Genomic DNA, 24,220 nt, shown 5'->3' with positions numbered 1-24,220 from the left:
GAGGAGAACTCGCAGAAGATCGCTTCATCACCGTGATTTTTCCGAAGTTCGTTAAATTCATTAATCATCGCGTCGAGGACGAGAGGAAAAGTTCACAGTCCGCGGAACGAATCCGCGAATGACGCGCGTCGCTCCGCGTCTGACTACAAGGAAAATCCGCGCGTGACGAAGTATGCCGTTTAATTACGCATCGACGTCCCCGCCCAAGCGATCGAAGCTACTTTAGCTACGACTAAGTGCAAAAGGGACGAAGAGAGAGAGAGAGAGGCAGATAGGAAGGATTCTACCGCGCGTTGCGTATCGCGCGCAGAGCCGGAGAGTTGAATGCGCGCATAAGCGCGAGATCGTCCCTCTCGTCTCGATCGCCTCGAAACCCGAAGCCGTCGAAAACTCGTTCGAAAGCTGACGCATCACATGAATACGAGACACGGTCCGCAGGCGATCGTGATGCAAGAATCGGGGAGGCATTGAACTGTCTCCCACGAGTTTTAAAACGCGACGAAATTTCATATATATCGCGATGAAAAATTTCGCAGCGCCTGGGGTTTCAGATCAAAATTCCGCTAAATATTCTGCGGATTATTCCGTGATCGATGTACGTATGATTGCCCGCAAAGCGCGAATCCATCTCGCTACAGTATTACTGAGATCTTGTTAAAACAACTGCGTGATTCCTCGTCACGTGATCGAGATATCGAAGCTCCATGCCAGACAGCGCGCTGACAGCTGTTCGCAAATACCGCAGACGTTTTAAGCTCTCTTAATTGAGTGGGATATAAAGCGCGCCGGGAACAGCACAGTTTCCTCGATGACTCTTCAGAAGTAGTGAAAGTTACATCTGACAGCAAATTTGCATACAATTATAGTAGTGCCATTGCACCTCGTCTTGAATACTTCGACGGATGTTGTTTAATAATGTGTGATAGTATATTAAAATTTTTCCTTCGCAAAATTTTAAAGAGAGCGTCATTGATGTTCTTCAAAAGCGCACTAATTGTGTCTTATTCACTCTAAAGCCAGTATTTCAAGAAACCAAGTATATTCATACGCGCTTGAAATTAGACGTAACCGGTAATGATCGCAGTAAGCGCATTACCACGATTGGTAGCAAGTTTAATGCTTGGATTGAACGTGAAAATTAAAAGTCAAGGCAAAACCTCTCCAATTTACGAGACATTTCGCTAAATATGTGCAATTTTGCGGTTTAACCTATTCAACCACTTGTTGATATTTCTCTTAAATAAACGAAGTTTATATCCGGTTAATGAACGATCATTATACTATCAAGGAATAATCAAAAGAGATTACTGTCGACGAAGTAATTTGACAAATGTATACACGGACGTTACTGGCAGTCGTAATTGGCCAAAGTTTTACGGCGAAAGCGAGTCCCCGGCGCATTCCTCCCTCATCAAACGATCATTACCCGATGATATTCGCATCGGTCGTCGAGCATAACGATAAAAACATGCAGAGATATACCAATCGAATTGAAATTTAATCGTATACGAGGCTCTCATATCTCTCATTATCAAATAGCAATAGCAAACTGGCACAAGCTCGATTTCCGGGTCGCGTCGCGATGATGATGCGATTTTATTAAAGAACCAGGATTAATTGGTTAATATCCTTGGGGACTTTCGATTATCGAACTCGCGAACCGCACGAGATTTAACGGTGAAAGGAGGCTCTATGCGCGCGCTTGGTACGTACTCCCTTGGTCTCTGTCGGCGACTATCTCGTCGGATCTGCGCGAATTCCGGCGAGCGAAATAGCGGCGATATCAGCGAACACCGATGTCCACCATGTCGGTCTTGGAGACCGGTGAGACTGATCGGACCATGTCACCGCTGGACGAAGTCGTATCCCCGACAAGCATAAAATCGGAACTGATGATCACCGACATGCTGGACGAGCACGAGGCCGCGCTCGACGCGCATCGTAAGCGAAAGAGAGACACGGATGGCGAGGAGCTGACGCCAAGGAAGCTGCCGTCACTCACGAGGAACAACAATGAGGTCGGATTCGTCCTCGAGGAGAATCCTGACGATGACGATAGAGACGACGTGAGTCTATAGTATATTCTCGTCTCGGCAATGTTGAGAATTTATACATTGTACAAAATTTTGAATTACGTAATACCCGGTAACAGATGTCATCGTAATCGAGAAAATAATGATATTCTCGCTGGTATTTTTGTGCTCAATGCGCACAGAAGAAGAATTTCTAAAAATATTCAAAGCATCAAATAATACACAAATTATTTTTAATGTAACAAATACATTATATCCGTAACATCGAATTTATCGAAAATATATCAAGCTCAAATATGTCTCGCAGATAAAATTACATAATATACTACATTTATTCAATCGCTATAAACAATAATGCCTTGCATTACACAAACGTGCGTTCACCAATATTTTTAGTAACAATTTTTTTTTTTTTTTTTTTTATTTTTTGAATCAAAATGTGCGCGGAAATATAAGAATATGCTTTTCTTTTTTCAAATATACTTTATTGTCACATTGTGGCAAACACGTCTGAAACCATGTTGCGCAGGGACAAAATCCTCACGTGGCAAGAGAGAGAGAAAAGAAAAGAGAGAGAGAGAGAGAAAGAGAGAACAGCTGTCGCTGACATGCCCGCCTACGCACGGTTATACCTGTTTTGAAGTCTGTGAACGTATTCTATTCTGACACTCGGCAACAAATCAGATGCTCAGATTCATGGCTGTAATAAAACGCAGCCATTAATACGTATTCTTTCGCGCTTTAAGAAATCTGTATCGTCAGTTGTTCTTCTTGCATGATTATTATTTTTATTGTGGTCTTGACACGTGATTCAAAACGCGATGCATTTCTACTGTTTGTCTGCGCTTTTCTCTCAGCTCGGTAAATCTAATGATTTTATTGTCTATATGCATGTTCTACAAGCTATCAAAAAAAAAACACATTTCTAAAAATAAAAAATACAGCTATTTGTTGTCAATCAATAACGATTTAAAAAAGAATACAAAATTAATAAAAAAAATATAAAAAGAATACAAAATGAATTATTTCAAAAAAACACGCAAGTGACAATAGAATTTCTGACCTAGTTTTTTTACTTGAGAATTTCTATCGAGAAGCCATCACGTCGAATCGTTTGATAAGATTTTCGCGCAGTAAAATTGCTGCTATAAGTGCCATTCGTCAATTTCTTTGCGTTAAATGATCGTCGCGTGTTGCTTGCCTTTCGTGCATCTTCGTTTCTCGATCTTAGGATCCGTGCCGACAAAAATACCAACCAGAAAACGAGGCCGAGCGGATTAGCTTGTAGACAGCATCTTCGTAAGATATAAGCCGATAAGGTCGCGATAGGTGCGAAACGGGTTTCAAGAAAAATCCCGACGCGATTCTGAGATGTGACGGTGCCGGCATCTCAACGTTCTATGTAGCACGTGGTAGCTACGCCGATGATTCCGCCACAAGCATAGAACAGCATCGGAAAGATTCCATTAACCGCATTTCCAGTCGGCGAGCGCGAGCGCAAAAATTAACCCTTGCTACCGACTCGGGCTCGTGTCGTTAATTATATCCTTGGAATCGGCGCTCTCGCGTTATCTAACGATACCATGAGTTACCTTAGGAAGCTTCACGCTTCTCGTGCACGAGATGAGGGAAGATTAGCGCAACATTTGTCGGTGAACGTTTTGTTTAAGAAATAGTTTCTTTTTTTCATAGAATTTAGTATCTTCCCTTTCTGTTTAATTTTATAATCACTATACATTTTTTGCGGGCGGAAATTGATTTATTTCATCGAAAAAATAAGGAAAATTAATTATAAATTAAAGAAATACACACATGTGTTTAATGTTGAACCAAACGAGAGGTAATTACAAGAATAATAAAAATTGAAATATAATAAAAAATAAATATTTTTATTTAAAAAAATCTTTTTAACGAAAAATTAATTGAATTAAAATGCTCGCACAGATCCCATAGGAAAGAGAAAGGTAGAAGTCGCATCATGGAAATATTACTATTTTGTAAGCTTTTCCTATTTATTGCTACACGAAGAGGCAATAATATAAATACGTATCAACAAATTATCAACAATAAATATCTTTGTACATATAAAAAACATGTGCTGTAAGTTCTTAAATATCAACTTTGCTTAACTTTGATAATCAACTTCTATCGCGCAATCTTAATGCCAACGTGCGCAATGATATAACCATAATGATAAATTATAGTTAGTAATATAATTTGACAGCAAAAGATTAATAACTTATAGTGAGATAAAATTTAGATTCGTACGATTAACTTCTACCTCGCAGTGTTCTTTTTAATTATTTTTACATATATAATATATTTTTACAGTTATTAAATATTTATTTCTCTCGAAACAAAAAATGTTAAGGTTCAAACCATCGATAAGAGATTTATGCGTAAACGTACGGAGAAAGCTGTGTCGCGTCTAATGTCGCGAATGCGTATCGGCAAATACGTCAATCTTCGTTATCGTGGCTTTAAGACGTGCGAATAATCATTTCAATTTCGCGTTGATTGACAGCGCAGAATGGAGGAAGTGAAAGCACCGAAAATAGTGCGCTAAAATCGGCGCGTTGAACTTCGAGTCCGTGGATAATGTCGTCCTGTTTAAGAGGCCAGTAAACACCGCGATTGATCGCCGAAAGATTCCTCAGTATGACAGTTTTAATGGTCTACAAGTAATCGTCTTCGCTTCAGCGATTTAAAGGTGAAGCTGGTGCGCCTTTCACGTGTTACCATAAGACGCGCGTACACGAAGAGTTTATACGAGGGAAAGATTTTTTTCTTATGTGCCGATCCTCATGAGAGCATGATGGGTCGAACTTTGCAACTTCGCACGAGATGCCACTTTAATTCGCGAGAAACAAGGAACTCTTATAACACATACGTCGGTTGCGCAATAAAATTTCAATAATTAATACTTGGCGGTTCTCTGATCAAGCTGGAAGTCTTACATGAAACAATAATTGATACGTTGGCAAATAATTAAACAGGGTTTACTCGGTTTTCGTTGGGTAATAACGTTTATATTAAGACAATTATCGCTCGTTTACACGTTTTTATCTGCTTCGTCTTGTAATTATGCTGATGATGCAAAGAAGAGGAATGTTTCTATATCGATGTGCTGTCTAACGTGATGATAAATATGTATTAAATACTGATAATTGAGTGGTAATTAATGTAATAATGATTGATATCTATCCAAATAAATAAAAGATTATTGGTTTAATTAATCTTATGTCACACATATATTGTTAATACTTATTTAACATCACGAGTCGTTGATTTTTGTGATTTAATTGATATATAATTGTTAAAAAGAGTTGAAAAATCCATCGCTAATGCAATTTATGTCAATATATTTTGATTAAATTGAATTCTTTCTCAGTCCTTTCTTTGCAAAAATTTATAAATATAATTACAGGATAATTAATATCAAAGAATAAAGAATTTTAGCATTAGAGCTATAAATAAGTGTTTTTTATTTTGCTTTTTTTGTTAAATTCATTAAAAATTTAACAAAATTTTAGATTTAAATGTTGTTGTTTAGCAAGCAAAATTCAAATTAATGTTCTACTAAAATTATCAAGATTGTCATTCAATTTTTGTTGAGAGATTATTATCTCATAATTATCAGAAGATATATTCTTTTGATGGATGATCTAAATATTTCAAAGTGTTATTTGCATCCGCTACTTTTTTATTCTCTGAATATTATTACCAGCTACCGATTATAATGATAGGAGTGCCGTTACCTTGTTCCATTAAAAGGAGAAACTACCACATAACATCACCCATAACGCAACCTATAAAATTAAAATTAGGCATTCTCTTGTATAAAATATATTATTATGATAAAAATACCGTCAATCTACAGTTTGCCATGTTTCATATTATCGTGCACATCCCAATTTCCTGCGATATTTATCTACCGCGCATCAACACATACAGGGTATTTCAAAAGAAATACTCCCGATAAATATAAAAAATTTTAATTTTAGGGAAAAGTCGAAGAAAATATTCGTTACAGTTTCCAATATTTATAACTTCAAAATTATTCGCGCTATAATTATTTTTAGTTTAGGAAAAATTGAGAATGATCGTTAAGATCGTGAATCGTGGGACGCTCTGTATATGTTCAGCGTGTGGTGGGTCGAGTACCGACAACCGGAATTTCGCCGTTTAAAATCGGAGATCAATCTTCGTAAAATCTTAAACGCTTCGCGTGTGACGAGTGTCCCTGACTTTCGTTCGCGGATAATGACTACCTGCGGAAAAATTTAAGTTCGAAGCGCGGTAGTCTGTAAAGACCGGAGATAAATCACCCCTGGCATCGCGGATAATGATAGGTGGTGTAAGACGACCGCGCTCGGTGATATATTGTTGGCAACTCCTAAAGATAGCGCTTGAAAATTCTCGGTGAGTGATAATATACTGTACGCCGCCGATTGCGCATGCGATTTCCGATGCGATCTATCCGAGGATAGATGATTACGGTAACGTCGCTGAAAGGGCGATCGATCAGAGCGAAATTACGCGCTTCCGGTTATTGACGTCATCCGCTTCGTTCGCGGGCGCGCATCAACGTCGACCGGAAAAAAAGACGTTAATGAGAGAAAGAGAGAGTCAGATTTTACATTAGTACTTGTGTTTGCGAAGATCAAGAAAACAAAAACATTCGGCGGCCATCATCGTGGCAACACAATAATCTTTTAGAAACTTTATATGGTAATAATGATCCGTAATTGTATTGCGATTGTAATAATCAAACTTCTGTTTTTTAAAATTATGCGTTATTTAATGCACTATTCTCTGTAACTTTATCTCTATTAAATAATAGAGATTTATACATGCAGTATTTCTTGCAACATAATCCATTGTTATAATTTCATGGTAAGCTAAATATTATTTATATAACTTCGTTTATGCATGAGAGCATTTTATAGTATGAGTATTGCCGTAACTTTTGTTTGTCTTCACAATATTAATGCAAATAAAAATGACAGATCTCTTAGGCGCGAATAAATATAAAATAACATTTTTTATCTTACACACAATTTCTATTTCAGTAATATAACTGTATGAAACGTCGTGAATTATCCATGATCATGATATAACGTCACGAGAATCATCAGAGTCATAGCTTTATCTGCGCGTAATTAATTTTTATTTATACGCGCATCTCATACCTGTCGCCGTGGACAAGGTTACGAGGTTTCATTCGTTAATTCATCTTTCCATCCTACGCTTAGATCTACGTCTCCGACGAGAGGCGAAGCGAGTTCGTGCAGAGAAGGCGAATCTGACAAAATAAATATCTCGTATCATGGCATCCTATATGCGCTATCATCTTTTTTATAAATCAGCTAACCGAGAGGCATACTATTACTCAATCGAATATAAAATCTTCTCGTGCATCGTGAATATATTGCAACGTGCGTGAGAATTTTTCCGCATTTGTCATCGTAACATTATACTGGGTGTCCCGAAATTAAATGTCAAAACTTTGAAGGCGTATGGAGGATTGATAAACTAAGAAAAAGAGTCCTTAAAATTTGTTCGTTTTGGCTTCGTTTTGGAGAAAATCATAAAAAAAGAAACAAAAAAATATTCAACGAAAAACAACATTAAAATTATTAAGTTTATCGAAAAGAACCATGAGATAAAAGTTGTAAAACATGGAATTAAGAAAAGAGAGTGAATTAAAATCCTCCTGAAGTAAAATTAGAGGATTGTAAATAAATACGCAATAACGCGGAATTATTGTATTGTCCTGTTGACTTTAGTTTATGTTACATTTCTGCTGTCATTAAGGAAGTGACAACATGAATAATTAAGTTTATTACTTATTTAAGTAATAAATATTTAAGTAAACAGGATACATACATAATAATCTCACGTGTTGTCGCGCATTTATTTACAATCCCCTGATACCTCAGGAGAATTATAATTCACTCACTCTTCTTAATCCCATGCTTTACAACTTTTATCTGGTATGGTATTTTTCAATAAACCTAATAATTTTAGTGTTGTTTTTTGTTGAGTATTTTTTTGTTTCCTTTTTTTGCGATTTTCCAAAACGAAGCAAAAACGAGCAAATCTCTAAAGGATTTTTTTTCTTAATTTTTCGATCCCATACGCTCCCAAATTTTTGACATTAATTTCGGAACACCCTGTACATATGTATAGCATCATTTGTAATTCTCTATATTATGTAAGATTATTTGCCGTCTGATCAGTATATTATTGTCTCTTCGCAAATTTTTAATTATTTTTGTCGTTAATATTTAATCTTTAGATTTTAACGGAGTATTTATCGAATTTATATTTTATGTTCAAAACATTGGTGTATCGTTACATGCTAATGTAAACACATTTATAACAGAGTATTATCTGTAAATAAGAATAATAATGCTTTCTCTTGATACACAATCACATTTTTTTCAATTATGTCTTGATCTTTGAAATAACACATGTAAAAGTATCGCGTACACATTTATAAATTTTTTTTCAACGAAAGTGATGAGTAATTGAGTCATTATAGCGAATCTTCTATCGACACGCATTACGAAGGCAACAATAAAGTTGTAGATAAATATATACGCAGAAATGGTTGCTTAATAATACTTTAAAATCTTGCGAGAATTATCGTGATTTTAGCTTTATGTATATAAGGAGAACTGGTGTGCCATAGCGGTTATTGCGGACGATTATCGAAATTGCCACGTTGCGTTCAATTTCTCACAAGGCAACCAGGAAACTTGCTAAGAGGGAATACTAAATAACGCAGATAGGCGATGATAAAAAGTGCGTAATCATCGGTTGGCTTTCGCTACTAAAAGATTCTTTCTGTAAGTTGGAAATTTTCTGATGTGTGATAAAGATTATATCGTATTACATTATTAGAAATCAAAATGTGTACTTTGGCGTATAACTCTATTTACATAATAAAGATAATTTTTGTGTGTGAGAAAAAATTATAATTTCTTTTTATTATTAACAGAAATGCAGACATATAATCTGCAATTTTCATGAAAAGGATATTAGATATTAGAAATTTTCATTGATAAATCATATATTCGCGAGATAATCCAAAATCAAACGTCCATAGCCGGATATTTCGCGAGGATGGTTTTCAAACGGTTTGAAAATTCTCTCGTAAAATTCTTTTATTGTTAGACGTTGCGGAAAAAATCGGAATCGAGCGGAGTCTCGTTTGACAATGGGATAAGGGCGTCGACGTTTAAAGGGACACGATGCATTCTTAACGACGCGGCTTCTCCGCTGTCGCGAGACGACGAGGCTCTTTCTCTCCCACGTGGCAATAAATATCTGGATTAAAATCCCGCGGCGAATGCGTATATAAACACACCCGCGGCGCGCGCCGAGGCGCAGCTCCGGCGCAACCACCGGCGGATCCAATAAACGACTACGTAGCCGGTAAATTTATCCGCGTAACAGGCGTTTTACTACGGCGCCGTATATTATTACGCCCGCCGTTTTATCTCCGCCACGTGGTTGCGTACCGCCCGGTAGCGAGGTTGCTCCACTTGATTCGGCCTTTTTGCACGAGCCACTTAAGCCAGCGGAGACCACTGTTTATTTTTCGATAGTGCATTTCGATAACGCAGGATGAATTTTAATCCCCCGCCGTCCCTTGGAATACGACAAGGTCGACACTATATCTGCAACGAAGATAATTTCAAGCTACGCGTTAGAATCTGTCGTTTTAATGTACGGACCAAATTAGGGATGTAGCGTTTAAATTGATGCTGAGATTAAGATTTCTGTTACTGAGCGAGTCTCTTATTTCTCTTTTAGACATTTCGTTATAAATACTCTAAAGATATCTCTCTTTTTTTGTAGAAATTTTTCAAGGTTTGAGATTAATCTTAGCGCATCATTTTTAGAGATTCGGTTAATTAATAACATTTAATTAAGAAAAAAAATATTTACATTAAATAAAAGCGATTGTCTATTTAAACCGACATTCCCTCGCTCTTAAAAGTGCGTTATATTAATCGTTGTGTGTTTTTAATCAATCGTAGATTTAACATCCTTCTGATAGGTATACAAGAAATACAATACGTTACGAAATATATATATATATATATATATATATAAATACAAGTTATTCATTTCTGACTACACAATGAATATCTGAATGGGTTTCGAAAAGAGTTTGAAATACGTTTTGTAATGATTATATATATATATAAGCACTAAAATATTATTATTGCGTCGCGAGAATATGAAATACTTGATCTCTCGTTGATACAATAATAGTGCCTCATTTACGACGAACTCGGTTGCATTCTGCATCTCGTCGTTGCATCTGGTATCACTTTCGGCGACCGCGACCATTCCGTCCGCAACCGCAGCATCAGTTAAACGTACGTAAAATACGCGGTGATGCAGCGCATGTCACATATATAGTCTCTAGTAGGATCTACGAACGGAATTAGGTATACCCATGATTTACGTGTGGAAGAATCGGCGAAGATAAATGAAGAAGAAGCCGGCGATATATTTCGTACGATGCATCTCGTTCCGCTTGGCAAGCCGGAGCTGCTGCTCCGTTTCTGAGCCGCGATATTAACGAAACGTGAAATATATCGCGATACGGCATCTGTCGTTTAAATTACTTCCACGCTCTTATCGCGAGCGGCGGAATGTCCGTTCCACTTAAATCTGTAGGCAGAAATATGAGGTAGTCGAGAGATTAAGTGAATTCACTCGTCGCGAGGCGGGCAAAGCTAATAATCCGACTACTAATCGCAAAAATTTACATTGATGGCGCATCAACTCGCTATCAATTTCTGATAGGATTATTTTGTGCATTAGCTTATGCAGAAATAACGGTTACAGGCGAGATGTGTATACGTTGAAATTGCAGTTGGATTTTTGTCCGATGGTCTTTCAGAGAGAAGAGAGCAGCGCTTAACGGACGACAGCGAGAAAAGGTTACCTGTTCAACTTGGCGTGATCTTTAGGGAATAATTCTTGAATCCCTCTCGATCATCGTTGTTCATAAAGAACATCCCGCCGTTTCAGCCGAGTGATCGCGCTCGATCTGCGGGGAATATTGACTAAACGTAACTTGGGCCGCTCACAAGTATACGTGCGTTGCACGCGAGAGATAATAAACGCGGGGTAAAAGTCGCCGTAAAACTTTTTGCAGTCCTCCGTTTCTTTGCCAACCCGCAACGACGACCGCTCGTGGCCGTTTTATTGCCGTGCGCTTTGCACTCCATCCTTGTTTGAAATGCGACTTAGAGCCCGGATTTCGTGGCGGTTTTTCGTCATCTCGCTACGCGAAACGAGGACAGCAAAACGACTGACACTCGTTTACGAGGGAGCGAGAGCTTTGCTAAAGTTGGATAATAAGATTAAGCGTTTAAGTGTGCCATAAATTGTGCAGTATTTTTAAGTATAAATAATTGAAATAATTATTTTTATGACTAACGCGATTTGTATCTTGCGGCATTAATATAGGTACAAGTCACAAATGAATCATATTTTCTGCGTTTTCTATTTGTTGCATTATCCTCAAATTGCAAGAGTGTTTAAGGTAAATTTAAAAGTGACTATTTTCTTATCTTGCACTTGTTTTTGCATTTATTTAAGACGTCAAATTTTACTACTTCAAGATGTTCAAATGTCTCTCAGGAAAAAGCACAATTTTTGTTAAATATATTTAGGAAAAGAGCGATATATAAAAAATTCCGTGGACAATAAAAAAGGAATAAAAAAGCTATATTTATGAGTGTTATGAGTTTTAAGCAACCATTTTATTCTGATGCTGCATTTGTCACTTAATAATAAGTGCATTTTACGTGCAGCGTTTAATAACAAATCCGGTTTCCCCAATTTTTCGTATCCCACTATCATTATACTATCATAAAAAAATACTGCAGCTTCTTGTGCTATAAATAATGGAAGTATCGCAAATTTTTAATAATCAGTTAACGTGCGAATAAAAAGATCATAAAGTAATTTTCGTAATAATTATTAATGATTTCAGATTAAGATTTCTGTGTTCGATATAATTTACAAATTTATTAAAATTTGTGGCGTCATCATTGCTCGGTTATTCAATGTATGCGCAACCTGATTGACGCTCGCAGGCATCTGACAGCACGTTATTTTAAAATATGTAAAAGATGAAACTCAACTTTTTGTATTCCCCTGTATGTGCGAGATCAATAGTCTACCAGAACGGAATTGTCGCAGAAAAACGATATTTATCTTTTTCGCGTCAAAATTATTTTGCGCTATAGATAATCTTCCATCGCACATTCAGTTATAACACGCCTAGTTAACGCAATGGTGATAATTTTTTTTAACGAACCGTCAACTTTGTTCACCGTCACTGTATTATAATCCCGAAACGACCGCTCTCGATAACTTGCAAATTATACCCGCACGTACAGAATAATTTGGCGGACGTGTTTGTGTGCATGGTATGCGGTAACAAGCACGAAATAAGACGCATACATTACAACCTTAATAAAGCGGGGCCGATTTACATAGTAATTACTAAGTTTTCTGGATCCAAATTACCTGCGTAGCGAGACGTCAAAGAAAAGACGAGCGCTTGACAACACGTTCAAATAATGAGCGAACGGAGGGGACTGACGAAACAAACTTGCGAACAGAAATTGTATAGATGCATTTTTTATTTTCTTTTTTTATTGAAATAACATATGCGTTATATCGTAACTTTCTTTAAAATTTACAAAAATGTCATGTGATTATTTTATGCTATGATATAACTTGATATATCATTATAATAACTATTAAAATTATTAAAGTTATTATTTTCTTATTATAAATAAATATTATCTATCATACATATACATATTGTTTTAAACCAAATGTTATCAATCGCGAAAATATCATATATATTTGATTTTCTCTATTTACAATATTATATTAAAACTCTCGCTGTTACGATGAAACGTGAGATGCTTTATAAATCACGATAAATTTAAGTTAATTTATTCCATTTTATTTAATTTGACTCAATACCATAAATCTTAGATTTGAATAATTCCACGTATGTGAGAGGAAATAGATTCACTTTTATCGCTCAATCGTAAGCTTATTTAGAAGCTCGATTAACTGTTTTTAATAATCGGATGATCTTCGCGATTGCGAATCAATTCCTTGAATTAATTTCATTACTACGCAGTTTTCTACGCTATGATTTTTTTGGTGATGCGATTTCACCTTTCGATTTACTGTTAATCATCGTATGCGTGAAATTGAAGTCGTTTCGCTTCGTTACAATTCGCAGTTCGATTAGCCTTGAACGGCAGGTATTGTTTCAGGCGGATCCTCTCAATTCGACACTATCGATAGTCCAACCTATACACACGGATATAACCGTTAACCTTTTGGCGTCCTACTTTGGGATCCTACCGCAAGGATCTTACAGATGTGTGCGTATAAACATGACTCATAGAGATTCGTGTAATATGAATTATAAATCGCGAGGGTTCTCTCGTGAGAGAGTCTACGAAATTACCGCTCAGACAGTTAAGACAATATTTTTCAAGACAGCGACGAAGAGAGAGAGGGGATCCTACCGCAAGGATCTTACAGATGTGTGCGTATAAACATGACTCATAGAGATTCGTGTAATATGAATTATAAATCGCGAGGGTTCTCTCGTGAGAGAGTCTACGAAATTACTGCTCAGACAGTTAAGACAACATTTTTCAAGACAGCGACGAAGAGAGAGAGAGAGAGAGAGAGAGAACAGCAATAAGATAGAGATTATATAGATAGGGAGAAAGTGTGCGCGGTACAAAGGCATTGAAAGTACAAGCAAGAAATATGCGAATTTAACTACGTATTATTTTTGATACAAGATACGACGATTTTAATAAATGACAGTTATAGAAAATAATGTATAGAAGTCATTGGAAATTTGCATGCAATAAAACATTACGGACGCACCGATATAACAAAGTATTCTACTTTATTTCTAAATATTAAAAATTATATTAAAATTTATCTGAAATTTATATAAATTAATATGAATTTATTTATAATTAATTAATATAAATTTTTATAATTAATTAATATAAATTTATATAAATTTATATAAATATGCAATCTTCACAATGACAGCTAATAAACAGCGAGAGGATCAGTCAGTACCGCGGAAAAGAGACAACACTTCGAGGTTCTAGAGTGCTTTAACATACCTTTTTTAAGAGTGGATACGTCACAGTAGAAAAAGTTAAAAAAATTTTGAGGAGCATGCGGGAAGGATTGCGGAAGGGTTTGAGGGGAGAAAAACCAGCAGCTCCATATCCCGATTAAAAAGTCCGCGGATGAAAGCGGATCGTGTTGTATAAAATGCTGCCGTATGAACACGCGTGTCACGTTCACACGGAAGTCTCGGTTGTGTGTCCTGAAAAATGCTCTTTCACCTTCGGGAGTGCCTCGCTGATATATTTTATGCGTTGCTGCAAGCGCCTGAAAGCCACCTGCGTTTATATAGGTACGCATAAGTCGGCGTATTACGCGAATTTAAGTAGCTCCGTCCAATATATGTCGGGACACGCATGCACGTCACGCACATAAATTCAGATACCAACGAGCAAAGTGCGTACGAGAAGTACGATTTATATTACAATCGATCCCGTAATACGGATATTTTTTTTACTATAATACAAATTTTTTTTTTTTAACCCGATATTACGATTTCGGGATCACCCATCAGAGGATGCTGCAGTTATAGAAAATCACGGATCATTTTATATCGTAATATCCATTACACATATACATATTACATCTACTCTCTCTATACTATATCCGCATCATAAGCAATGCACATAAAGACTCGTGTTCTTGCTCGCTTCGCTTTTTATTTACGTTTGCGGTAGCGATCGTTGGAATGATCAGTGGAGGGATCGCTCGAGCTGGTTTTTAACCTCCCGGCGGAGGTCTACGACGTAATCGAGAACGCGTTTGCCATCTCGTAATGCGGAAGGCGTAATGCGCCGCGACGTTCGCTCCGAAAAGTGCTCTTTCACCTTCGAGGGTTGTCTCTCGTTGGGCGCGGGATACTTTATGTATCGCCGCGAGCGTTTGGAAAGCACCTGCGCATGTCGGCCTATACCCGTCGGCATGTTACGTAGATAAGCGCGTGTGCACCTATGTTTCGCCGCATGTATTTAAACATGAGGCTGGGTCCTGTCGCGGGTCGCATCCACGTGCACGCACACGCACGCTCGCCCTGGGTTCGACTCCACGTAGTGCGTGGATGTTTAAATATTGCTCTCTCGGTTGTACGACGCAGGGCGTGGAACCTGTTACCGATTTGAGTAGGCGGGCGTTCAGTGCGGTTTCTCTCGGTCAAAACCGATCGATCGAGGCCTTCGACGAGGCGCTACAATGTGATTCTACGTTGGCGATCGTGCGATTCGTACACCCACGAAATACGCTCGCGTGCGGATTCCGTTTTAATTCAATACAAATCGAATTTGATTTATAACGTGAGCGATTTTCTTCAATTTAATTCGCTGAATAATTTAATCGCATATTTTCAATGAAGCTCATGCCATTTGTTTTCTTTTTGAATAATATAAATTTAAAATTACTAAGAAATTTTTGTTTTGCATTATTACCATAATTTTCTAAAGCATTTTGAATGTTACGTAAGGTTAACAAGATTATATTGATACATAAACAACATTCATAATTTATTGAGCTAGATTCTTTTCTGATAGAGCAGAATTAATTATATTCTTATCTCTTTTTCTTGTCAGGAAGTCATATATCACTGAACATATTGCGTCATTAATTAATTATCTGTGATAACATAAATAAAATGAAATAAAAGACTTATTAAAGTAAAAGATTACGGCTACTTCCTCTCAAATATACAATCTCATATTAATTTTAAATTCTCATGTATTCTTGTATTTTAATTCTTATATATTAGTAGAAAATTACTTTTCATCGGCGAAACGTTATCCAGGGATTCCATGAAGGGAATCAAGCGTGACTAGGCTACAGTAAGAAATGTCGATGCATTTTCTGATTCCTTCTTCGATTTAACAATACGCGCCTCTCGCTACACTTCCGCAATATCGTGAATAATCAGCAATAACCGTCCACCATTCGCCGATACTACAGCCCGTATCAGAAAGTCCGAGACAGACATTCGATAGCGTTTCACGGAATATTCGACTGTTATGAATATGAATACAAAATTTAAGAAAAATCGTTGCAACCAATGGCTCGACGTAAATATCCTAATAGGCATAAATTAAAGAGAAAGATAAGATAACGAAACCAACTGTTAGAAAAGGATCTAAGTCAATAAATTCTGTACACTAAATCAATATATTCTCGTTAATTTAGCATAGGACATATTATATACTTTCAAATGCTTTAGATTTTTATGGAAAAATATAAAACAAAAAATTTTGTAATTTTAAGGTTTTTTGAATTTTTATTGCTTTTTCTTTTCTTCTTAAATAATTATAATTTTAGGTTTATATATATATATATATATATATATATATATATATTGTTACACATAAAACAATATATTACAAATATGTCTTTGTAATCGAGATAATCATGCGGGTTCAGAGACAATCTTATTTATTGATACGATTGAACGGTACGTGCGTGCTCGATCAATTGATTTGATCTATAAATTATTCAGCAAGTTGTTCAACAAATATCTCCGCGTTGCATATGCATTGTGGAATGATTCGATTGTCAATGTGACAAACAAGCATTCACATTGATACGAAATCTTATTGTTGTCATGTCACCTTTTTTTCGTTAAAGAAGATAACGTGTTTTGTAGCATATTGTTTTATTTTTTCTGTTTCGAGAACGAATATGTATCGTGATAAAGTAATGGCCATAAGAGTATGTAAAGGAATTTCCTTAACATCATTTCGATTTGAGATATGTTAATGATTGCCTAAGATATACCGTATGTTGTTATCTATAAATTATATCGCGTGATACAAAGATATATGCGTGCTGTTATCGATGCAGGACGATAAAACGCGTGAATTACGGATGCAAGTCAGGCACGAAATGTTTACTCGAGTAAGATAATATATTGGAGCGCGATCACTTTTTACTAGCATACTTTGTTAATACGCAGTTCTTACGCGTCCTTGATTCTTGCAACGTAACCCTGCGTTTTCCACAATTCTCTTTGCTCCAATATATTTTTTGAGTGTCTCGATCCATTTATCTAACGTAATAAGCGATGTCACGGAAATATACACGGTGCGGCTCGCGAGATTTCACTCCGCAGATCATTATTGATGAGATATCGCAGTTGTCGATGTAACAAAAATCTTTCAAATCATAGAAACGTCGCGGTTTAATTAATTCTCCATGCGATAATAAATAAATAGCGTGGATGAATTAATTATCAGCAAGTGCGATTAATCTCTCACGCTGAATGCTTGTAGGCAGTGCGCGTTTTAATATGAGCTTGCATTGTAGATTGTACTAGGCAGTTAGTGGAACGGTATTCCTGCACGAGCGAACGTTATCACGATTAAAAGAAAAAGTGCCAGCCATGAACTTTCGCTCGTCCCGTTCTTCCTATTCTTTCGATTATCTTGACGAGTATCTTTACATCTTGACGCGAATGCAAATGTTGTTCTCTCACTGTCGATGTTCTGATGATCGCCGATGGCGATGGAGTCGAGATCGACTTTGGCGAAAGTATTTCGGAAAAGTTTAAACGCGAAAAGCTTTTTTATTATTTTTTAGACATATTCTTGAAATTATTTTGTTGGAACAAGCAGGATATATCATCAAAATCATCCATGATTTTTTGGTATCACTGATATTATTAATTAGAATGATTAATCGTTTATAAGCGAGTCTCGAATCTTCCTTGATTTGGCATAAAATTATTTTGTAAGCTTGTATGCAAAGTATTTAATTTAATAAATTAGTGAATCAATTTAATAAAATTTTGATAATTTAATAATAATCTTATAATGTGAATGTAATGTAAGTAATAGAGAATTTGTTGTTTTTTAACTATTAATATTAAATTAGGATTTATTGTTTTTTAAATATTAATATTAATATCGTTTAACATTTTCGATCATTATTAGATAAAACAATATTAATAATTACATCATTTAACAATTATTATAATATGAGATAATTTCAGATAAAAAAATAGAATATCAATAATGACGTTATTTAAAAATTATTATAACAAGAAATAATTTCAAGTAAAAAATAGGATTTCTATCAGTCTTATTCGTTTCATATATAATCTAACAATAAGTTGAAAATTCATAATTCACGCAGTAGCCGTGAAATATTACATTATATAATTTTATGCAAATATTTAGCTAATACTTATACGTATATATATATATCTGTGTTAATTTTATCAAAGTACATCCGGGCTTCTCCCTTCGCATAGCGATAAAGTCCGAGATCGTCCAAACTGCATCTGACAGGGATTCAGTTCGAAGGGGCAAATCGCTAATCCTCGTAACAATGTTCCTCGCCGCATAACATATCCACCTACCACGGTGCACACCTGTCTCTCTCGCTTCGTCTCTGTCTCCCGTACCTAACAGCAGCCGTCCACTTCGGATTATGGTAGCCGGCCGCCTACGGGTCATGAGATGATTGGTCGTTGGTACGTACGTATAGGCGATATTAGCATAACACGATCTAATTGATGCTGGTCGGATTATACGACTTTACCCGGCTGGCTGGCTGGCTGGCTGGCTGGCTGGTTGGCTATTGCTGCAACGTTCTGCAGATCGGAGCCAAGTCTGTGTGCAATGCATGTTACTTGGTGGTGGACGCGTATACTGTCCGCGTGCGTGTTTACATTTTGCATTGCGAGCCTCGCAAAGAGCAAATAATTCGAAAAACGTGAGGAATAAATTTATAGATTCCATCTCTGTTTTAGATTTGTGGATATAAATTTTTGTCCATTTAGTTTTTTATTACGATTTTGAGAGAATAGTTTTCTTCAAACATAACACATTATGTAGCAAAATCGAATGACAAGTTCATAATTGCGTAAAATAATTGGCAGAAATATATCCTAACTTTTTAATATATTATTATTAAAAGATATAAGAAGCGTATAAAAAAATTTTAAAATTAATTTAATCCGAAATTGAGAAAAAGTTCGAAATTATTCCATCGTCGAATATCAGCAGTGATCGATTATTATCGGTTATTCAAGATAATTACTTTAATAATCATCAATGCTGACAGTGACCGTCGTAAAGACTAAATGACTACACTTTCTCTCTCTCTCTCTCTTTTTCTCTTTTCGCACTAGGTCAAACAAGTGTGCGTGCCATACATTAACATAACACGATCTAATTAGCGGTTGAGAAATCGCTAAGGAATATTACCGACGAAAGCATCGGCAAAACCACGCACCGTCAAAAAACTCGTCTACGTTCTACAAATCAATACTAGATTAACGATAAAATTGATTGAAGAAACTAGATTCTTATGTGTCCGACTTACTCTGTTTAATTGTAAATAATAGCGGTCCCTCGTTTTTGTTAATTCTCATAGCAAGTACTATAATATCGGGATCTTTTTTGCTGTAAAATGCGTAACGACAAGACACATTGCGACTTTATTTGAATTGCATGGGATCGGATATACCAGTCATGAGACTTGTGTGTGTCATTGGTTGAAATATTATTATAGTATGTTACGTGAGAAAAGGGACAGTATCTAAAAGCTGCACTCGAAAAGTCTACAGTCTTAATAATTGCGAGAAACTCTTACATTATTTCACAAACATCATGATATTTTATTTATATAATTCAAAATTTAGTGGATTATAATATTGAGATAGTACAAAGCCTCGCTATATGCAACCGCTAGCATAACTTCTGGCATAATAATCATCACGACAAATGCTAAGAAATACATGTGTTGTTGCGATACAATGTCCCGCTTGCTCGCGTCAATTGTTAAATGTCAGGACATCGGTGAATTTACATTTTAACATATCTCTATAATTTCATCATAACAATTCAAAGCCAACAAGCTTGTCATAAATAACGATATTTTATAATTATATATTTTATATGTGATAAAATATTGCAAAAGCATATAATTTTACAAAAGATTATAAAAAAACATTACTTATTAAATAAAATACTTAATGAAAAATAATAATTATCTTGAGTAGTATATTATTGTAATTAAATATAATTTATTATATTTTATAATTTGTATATACGTTAGTTGCAAGTGATTATTTGTAACAATTTTTTTATTTGCGCGTCATATTCGATAAATTTGACGATTGCAATATTTTATATCTAACGAAGCATATATATTAAAAATTCTTCCCATCAAATATTTCTTTTTAGAATTGACGAGACGCGCGCTCACGTGTGTCTCACGTGTAACCGCGCGCGCGCGCGAGCACACATACACATAGGTGTAATCACAATCGACTTTAGTCCCGTTAGCTTGAACCCTCTGGACCGGACTCCTGCCTCTATCTTCTGCCGTATATACGCGAGTTTAATGCGCGCGCGTGTGTCTGTGCCGCGAAAAAAACAGACACACACGCGCGCGCAACATCGTCCATTAACGTCGTCATCGAATTAACGGTGAATATCATTGTTGAATGCCGCGAATGATCGAAGCTCGGCATATACGGGCAAAATTTTGCGGGCCGACATGCCTGTAATTACACAGTTTTAGCAATCAAAATACTGATAAGCGAGTAAAAGCATAAATTTCAGATAGCCTGAGGGAAAATGCCAGTAGCAAGGAAAAGTTTACTTTTTCGAAATTGTCAAAAAATGCAACCATGATAAATAAGAGTTGCGAAAAGAAATCTAATTAGATATTAATATTGAAAAGAGAGATTATCATTTTTCTTATATTAATGTTATCTAAATGATCCTAATTAAAGCCCGGATTATTATGAAATCTTTCTGTGGGAAAATTATCATATTTGATTAAAAATTTTAGATATTCCCTAATTATTTATTAACAAGCATTTCTCTGCGATATAAGATTTGTACATATTTCAATGATTTTGAGTCTACTTAATTTATTTATTTAAATAATCATTGATCATGATAAGCATCACATCTCTCTCTTTGTTTTTTTTTTCGGGTCGCAGAAATAGTAATGTTTGAGAAAAAATAATTATAACGCTAATTAGATTTAATTATTTACATTTCATTTGATTCGATTCAATAATGTAGACTATAATACTATGATTTCATGTCTCTGGAAAATTATAAATACTATCTATTGTAATACTTTTAATTTGACTGCCGAAACTATATATTATATTTTTATATAATATATTTTTTAAATGCCATATACCTTACCATTACCAAGAGAGTCTAAAGAGTCTTTACCTCTTTTATTTAGCAAGAAACGTCCGGATAATTCCGGTTTACCGCGAGAAGGAAAAAAGTCACACGAGAAAAAGATTTCATACTTTCAACAGGATATAAAATTTACAAGGTGCCACTAGTTTATATCCGCCATAAAAGTAGGATGTCAAACGAGCGACAATTTGGCGGCGCGGTAGCATCAACAACACCGTCCTCCGTCGCTCGTAGACGATCCGTTAACTGAGGTAAAGGCGACGCAAGGAAAAGCCCGGTAACGTGTGGTAAGATAAGGGCGTCATGCGTTGGTTACCGTTGGGTGGCGTTGGATGGGTCCGCTTGGAATGCCGTTTAGCGACTTCCCTCTCCTACCACGTTCATCCAATAAAAAAAAAAAAAAAAAAAAAAAAAAGATGAGAGTCGGAAAGATTCACGCAACGTGGCACGGCGCGGCTGTTTCCGGAACGTGTGTATCGTAATTAATATAAAGATACATTTTCTTCTATAGCGTATCGATAACGTAGAAAACTTATCATCGCAATTATAATGATCTCGATCTTCTTGCTTTACAAATAATTACTACCGAAGATCATTTATCATAGTCAAAACGAGATCGTTCCAATATATCCGCGATTTATCGACAAGGCCGCGAGAAATATCTTTGCTTATATTCTCTCCTTCTGTATTCCTGAAATATGCATAATCCGCATCGAAAATTACAACACTATTATATCCTTCACGTATCGGTGTTGCGCGAGCCAAGGAGCCGAGGCATCAGAACCGCGTTCGCGCGGATATTTTTTCCTTCGAGGGGGGGAGCATCCGGGTTTTATGCAGAAAGAGCGCGACGCGCTCATCGGACGTTTAACTTCGGCGTATAACATCGTGAATGGCTCTTCGCCCCGTAATTACGTTGCAAAATTTACACCGGCATAAATTACGCCCAGAAGTGTCGACGACCCGCAAGCAACGGCTTGTATCCCCACGTACGGCCTTTTTCATCTTGCAAATTAATAGTAACTCCTACCGCCGTGAAAGTTTCTCTCTCTCTCTCTCTCTTTCTCTTTCTCTTTATCCCGTTCCTTCTCTCTCTCTCTTTCTCTTTTCCTCTTTCTTCCTCTCGCTACGCGCGGTTACATCTATGAATGAGCGTCAACGGGATATTTTTGCACGCTTCCAAGTCGGCCACGCCGACCGTTTTATTTGTACGCATGATCAGTTTAAATAATTCGTTTGGCAGCGAACATTAATCTTGAATCTAATAAACGGTAGTATTGGCAGCGCGCTCCAATTCTATCTCTCGCCGCGCGTTAACAAATGTGACGTTTATACGATAACGAGTTGCAAGGATCGCGTGCGGATAAGGTTTACGTTTCTTATCTCTCGTACGGCATAATACTGTTAGCACAAGATGATTTAATAACTGAAAGAAACGTTAGCATGAATTAATGGGAATATGCTCTGACGAGAGAGAGAGAGAGAGGTAAAGAGAAAGAAAAAAATGAGACATTTTTGTAGTGTATATGCAGATAGAGAGACAATGTTAAACAATACAACCACGTGATATAAAGTATCTTTTTGATTGCATACACACTGTCTTTTCAATCAATAAATTCTTAAAATATTTACAATAATTTATAATAAACTCTAAATAAATTCTTAATAATAGTAAAAAATAATTCTACGTTCCTTGTAATATTGATGCATTATTTTCTCGTTGTTGCAATGTAAAATGCAATCTGGTTGATGATTGCCACTAAACGAATGAATGACTTATTACTGAACCATTCAATGAAATAATTTCGTATTTGCATGCGAAAATCAAATAAATGTGATTCATACATGATAAATTTGAAGACTCGGAATCTTGACATCTTTAATTTTTAGTGGCTGATGATGAATTAGTAAATAGGAATATTGTTTCTATTCTTCTTTATTGGCATGATCATATAATCACAATTAATTAGATATATTGTACTCTTAAAAATATCGTTCTATGGAGTTGTACTCCTAAAAATATTATTCTGTGGAGATAATAATATGAGAGACTATATATTAATATTTAATATTAAAAATTAAAATATATATAATTAAATAACGCGTAAGATATTTATTTAACATCTTATTAATATTGTGAGATATTTCATCTCAAACAATCTGCCATTACAGTCATAATATTAATTCAGTCAAATTAATTATACTATGAACCACATGAAAATCTATTATTCCAAGATACGCTCAGTACACAGGAGACAGTACAGCACACCCCTATCTAAACATCCCTAACATAGGTAGAGACGAGCACAAGGAGCGTAGACGCGCGCTCGCCGACTCGGCGAACGTCGTACGGCACCGCGCCGACTATATCAACTCCTATTCGCTCGATCGTGGGACGTCCCATCGTCCATCGGATGGTGGGGACGCCGGTGCTAGGTCTAGTGCCACGTGGTGGCGCGTACCCTGGGGCAAAATTTCGGTCGTCGGTACGCGTGCACAAACGGGAGACCCTCTCGCTCGCTCTCTCTCTCTCTCTCTCTCTCCGCATCACCATCTTCCCTCCCCCCTCCCCCCGCGTGTCGATCCTTCTATTTCTCTCTGTCGCTCCATTGTCGGCGCTGGGACACCCGGCCGGATGGTAGGGCAGGATACTAAGGTGGTGTTCGCAGTAGGTGGTGGTAGTAGTAGTAGTAACTCTCGGTAAGAGCGCGGCGTAGCACACCTCCCGTTTCGTCCGCGGCCAGTAAACGGCTCTCTTTAGGTGTACACTTTCGTACGCTTCGCTCGACGTCGTCCCCGTCGCTCAGTCGGTCGGCC

General features: G+C 36.5%; 1 protein-coding gene across 5 annotated transcripts in view; it reads left to right on the top strand.

Annotated features, from left to right (window-relative positions):
* Positions 1 to 24,220, top strand: part of LOC115235652 (transcription factor AP-2-epsilon) — a 227,574-nt gene that overhangs the window by 139,061 nt on the left and 64,293 nt on the right. For 2 of the 5 annotated variants that reach the window (XM_029807562.1, XM_029807561.1), the window contains exon 1: positions 1,007 to 2,066. The exons of the other annotated variants lie outside the window; for them this stretch is intronic. In XM_029807562.1, the coding sequence (XP_029663422.1) occupies positions 1,797 to 2,066 (270 nt within the window). In that variant the 5' untranslated portion in view covers positions 1,007 to 1,796. Of the gene's footprint in view, positions 1 to 1,006; positions 2,067 to 24,220 lie in introns of those variants that run through there. 5 annotated transcript variants of the gene reach the window in all.

The sequence above is a fragment of the Formica exsecta genome, unplaced genomic scaffold, assembly GCF_003651465.1.
Source record: "Formica exsecta isolate Colony F162 unplaced genomic scaffold, ASM365146v1 scaffold229, whole genome shotgun sequence".
Classification (NCBI taxonomy): domain Eukaryota; kingdom Metazoa; phylum Arthropoda; class Insecta; order Hymenoptera; family Formicidae; genus Formica; species Formica exsecta.
This window is presented reverse-complemented; position numbering and strand designations above follow the sequence as displayed.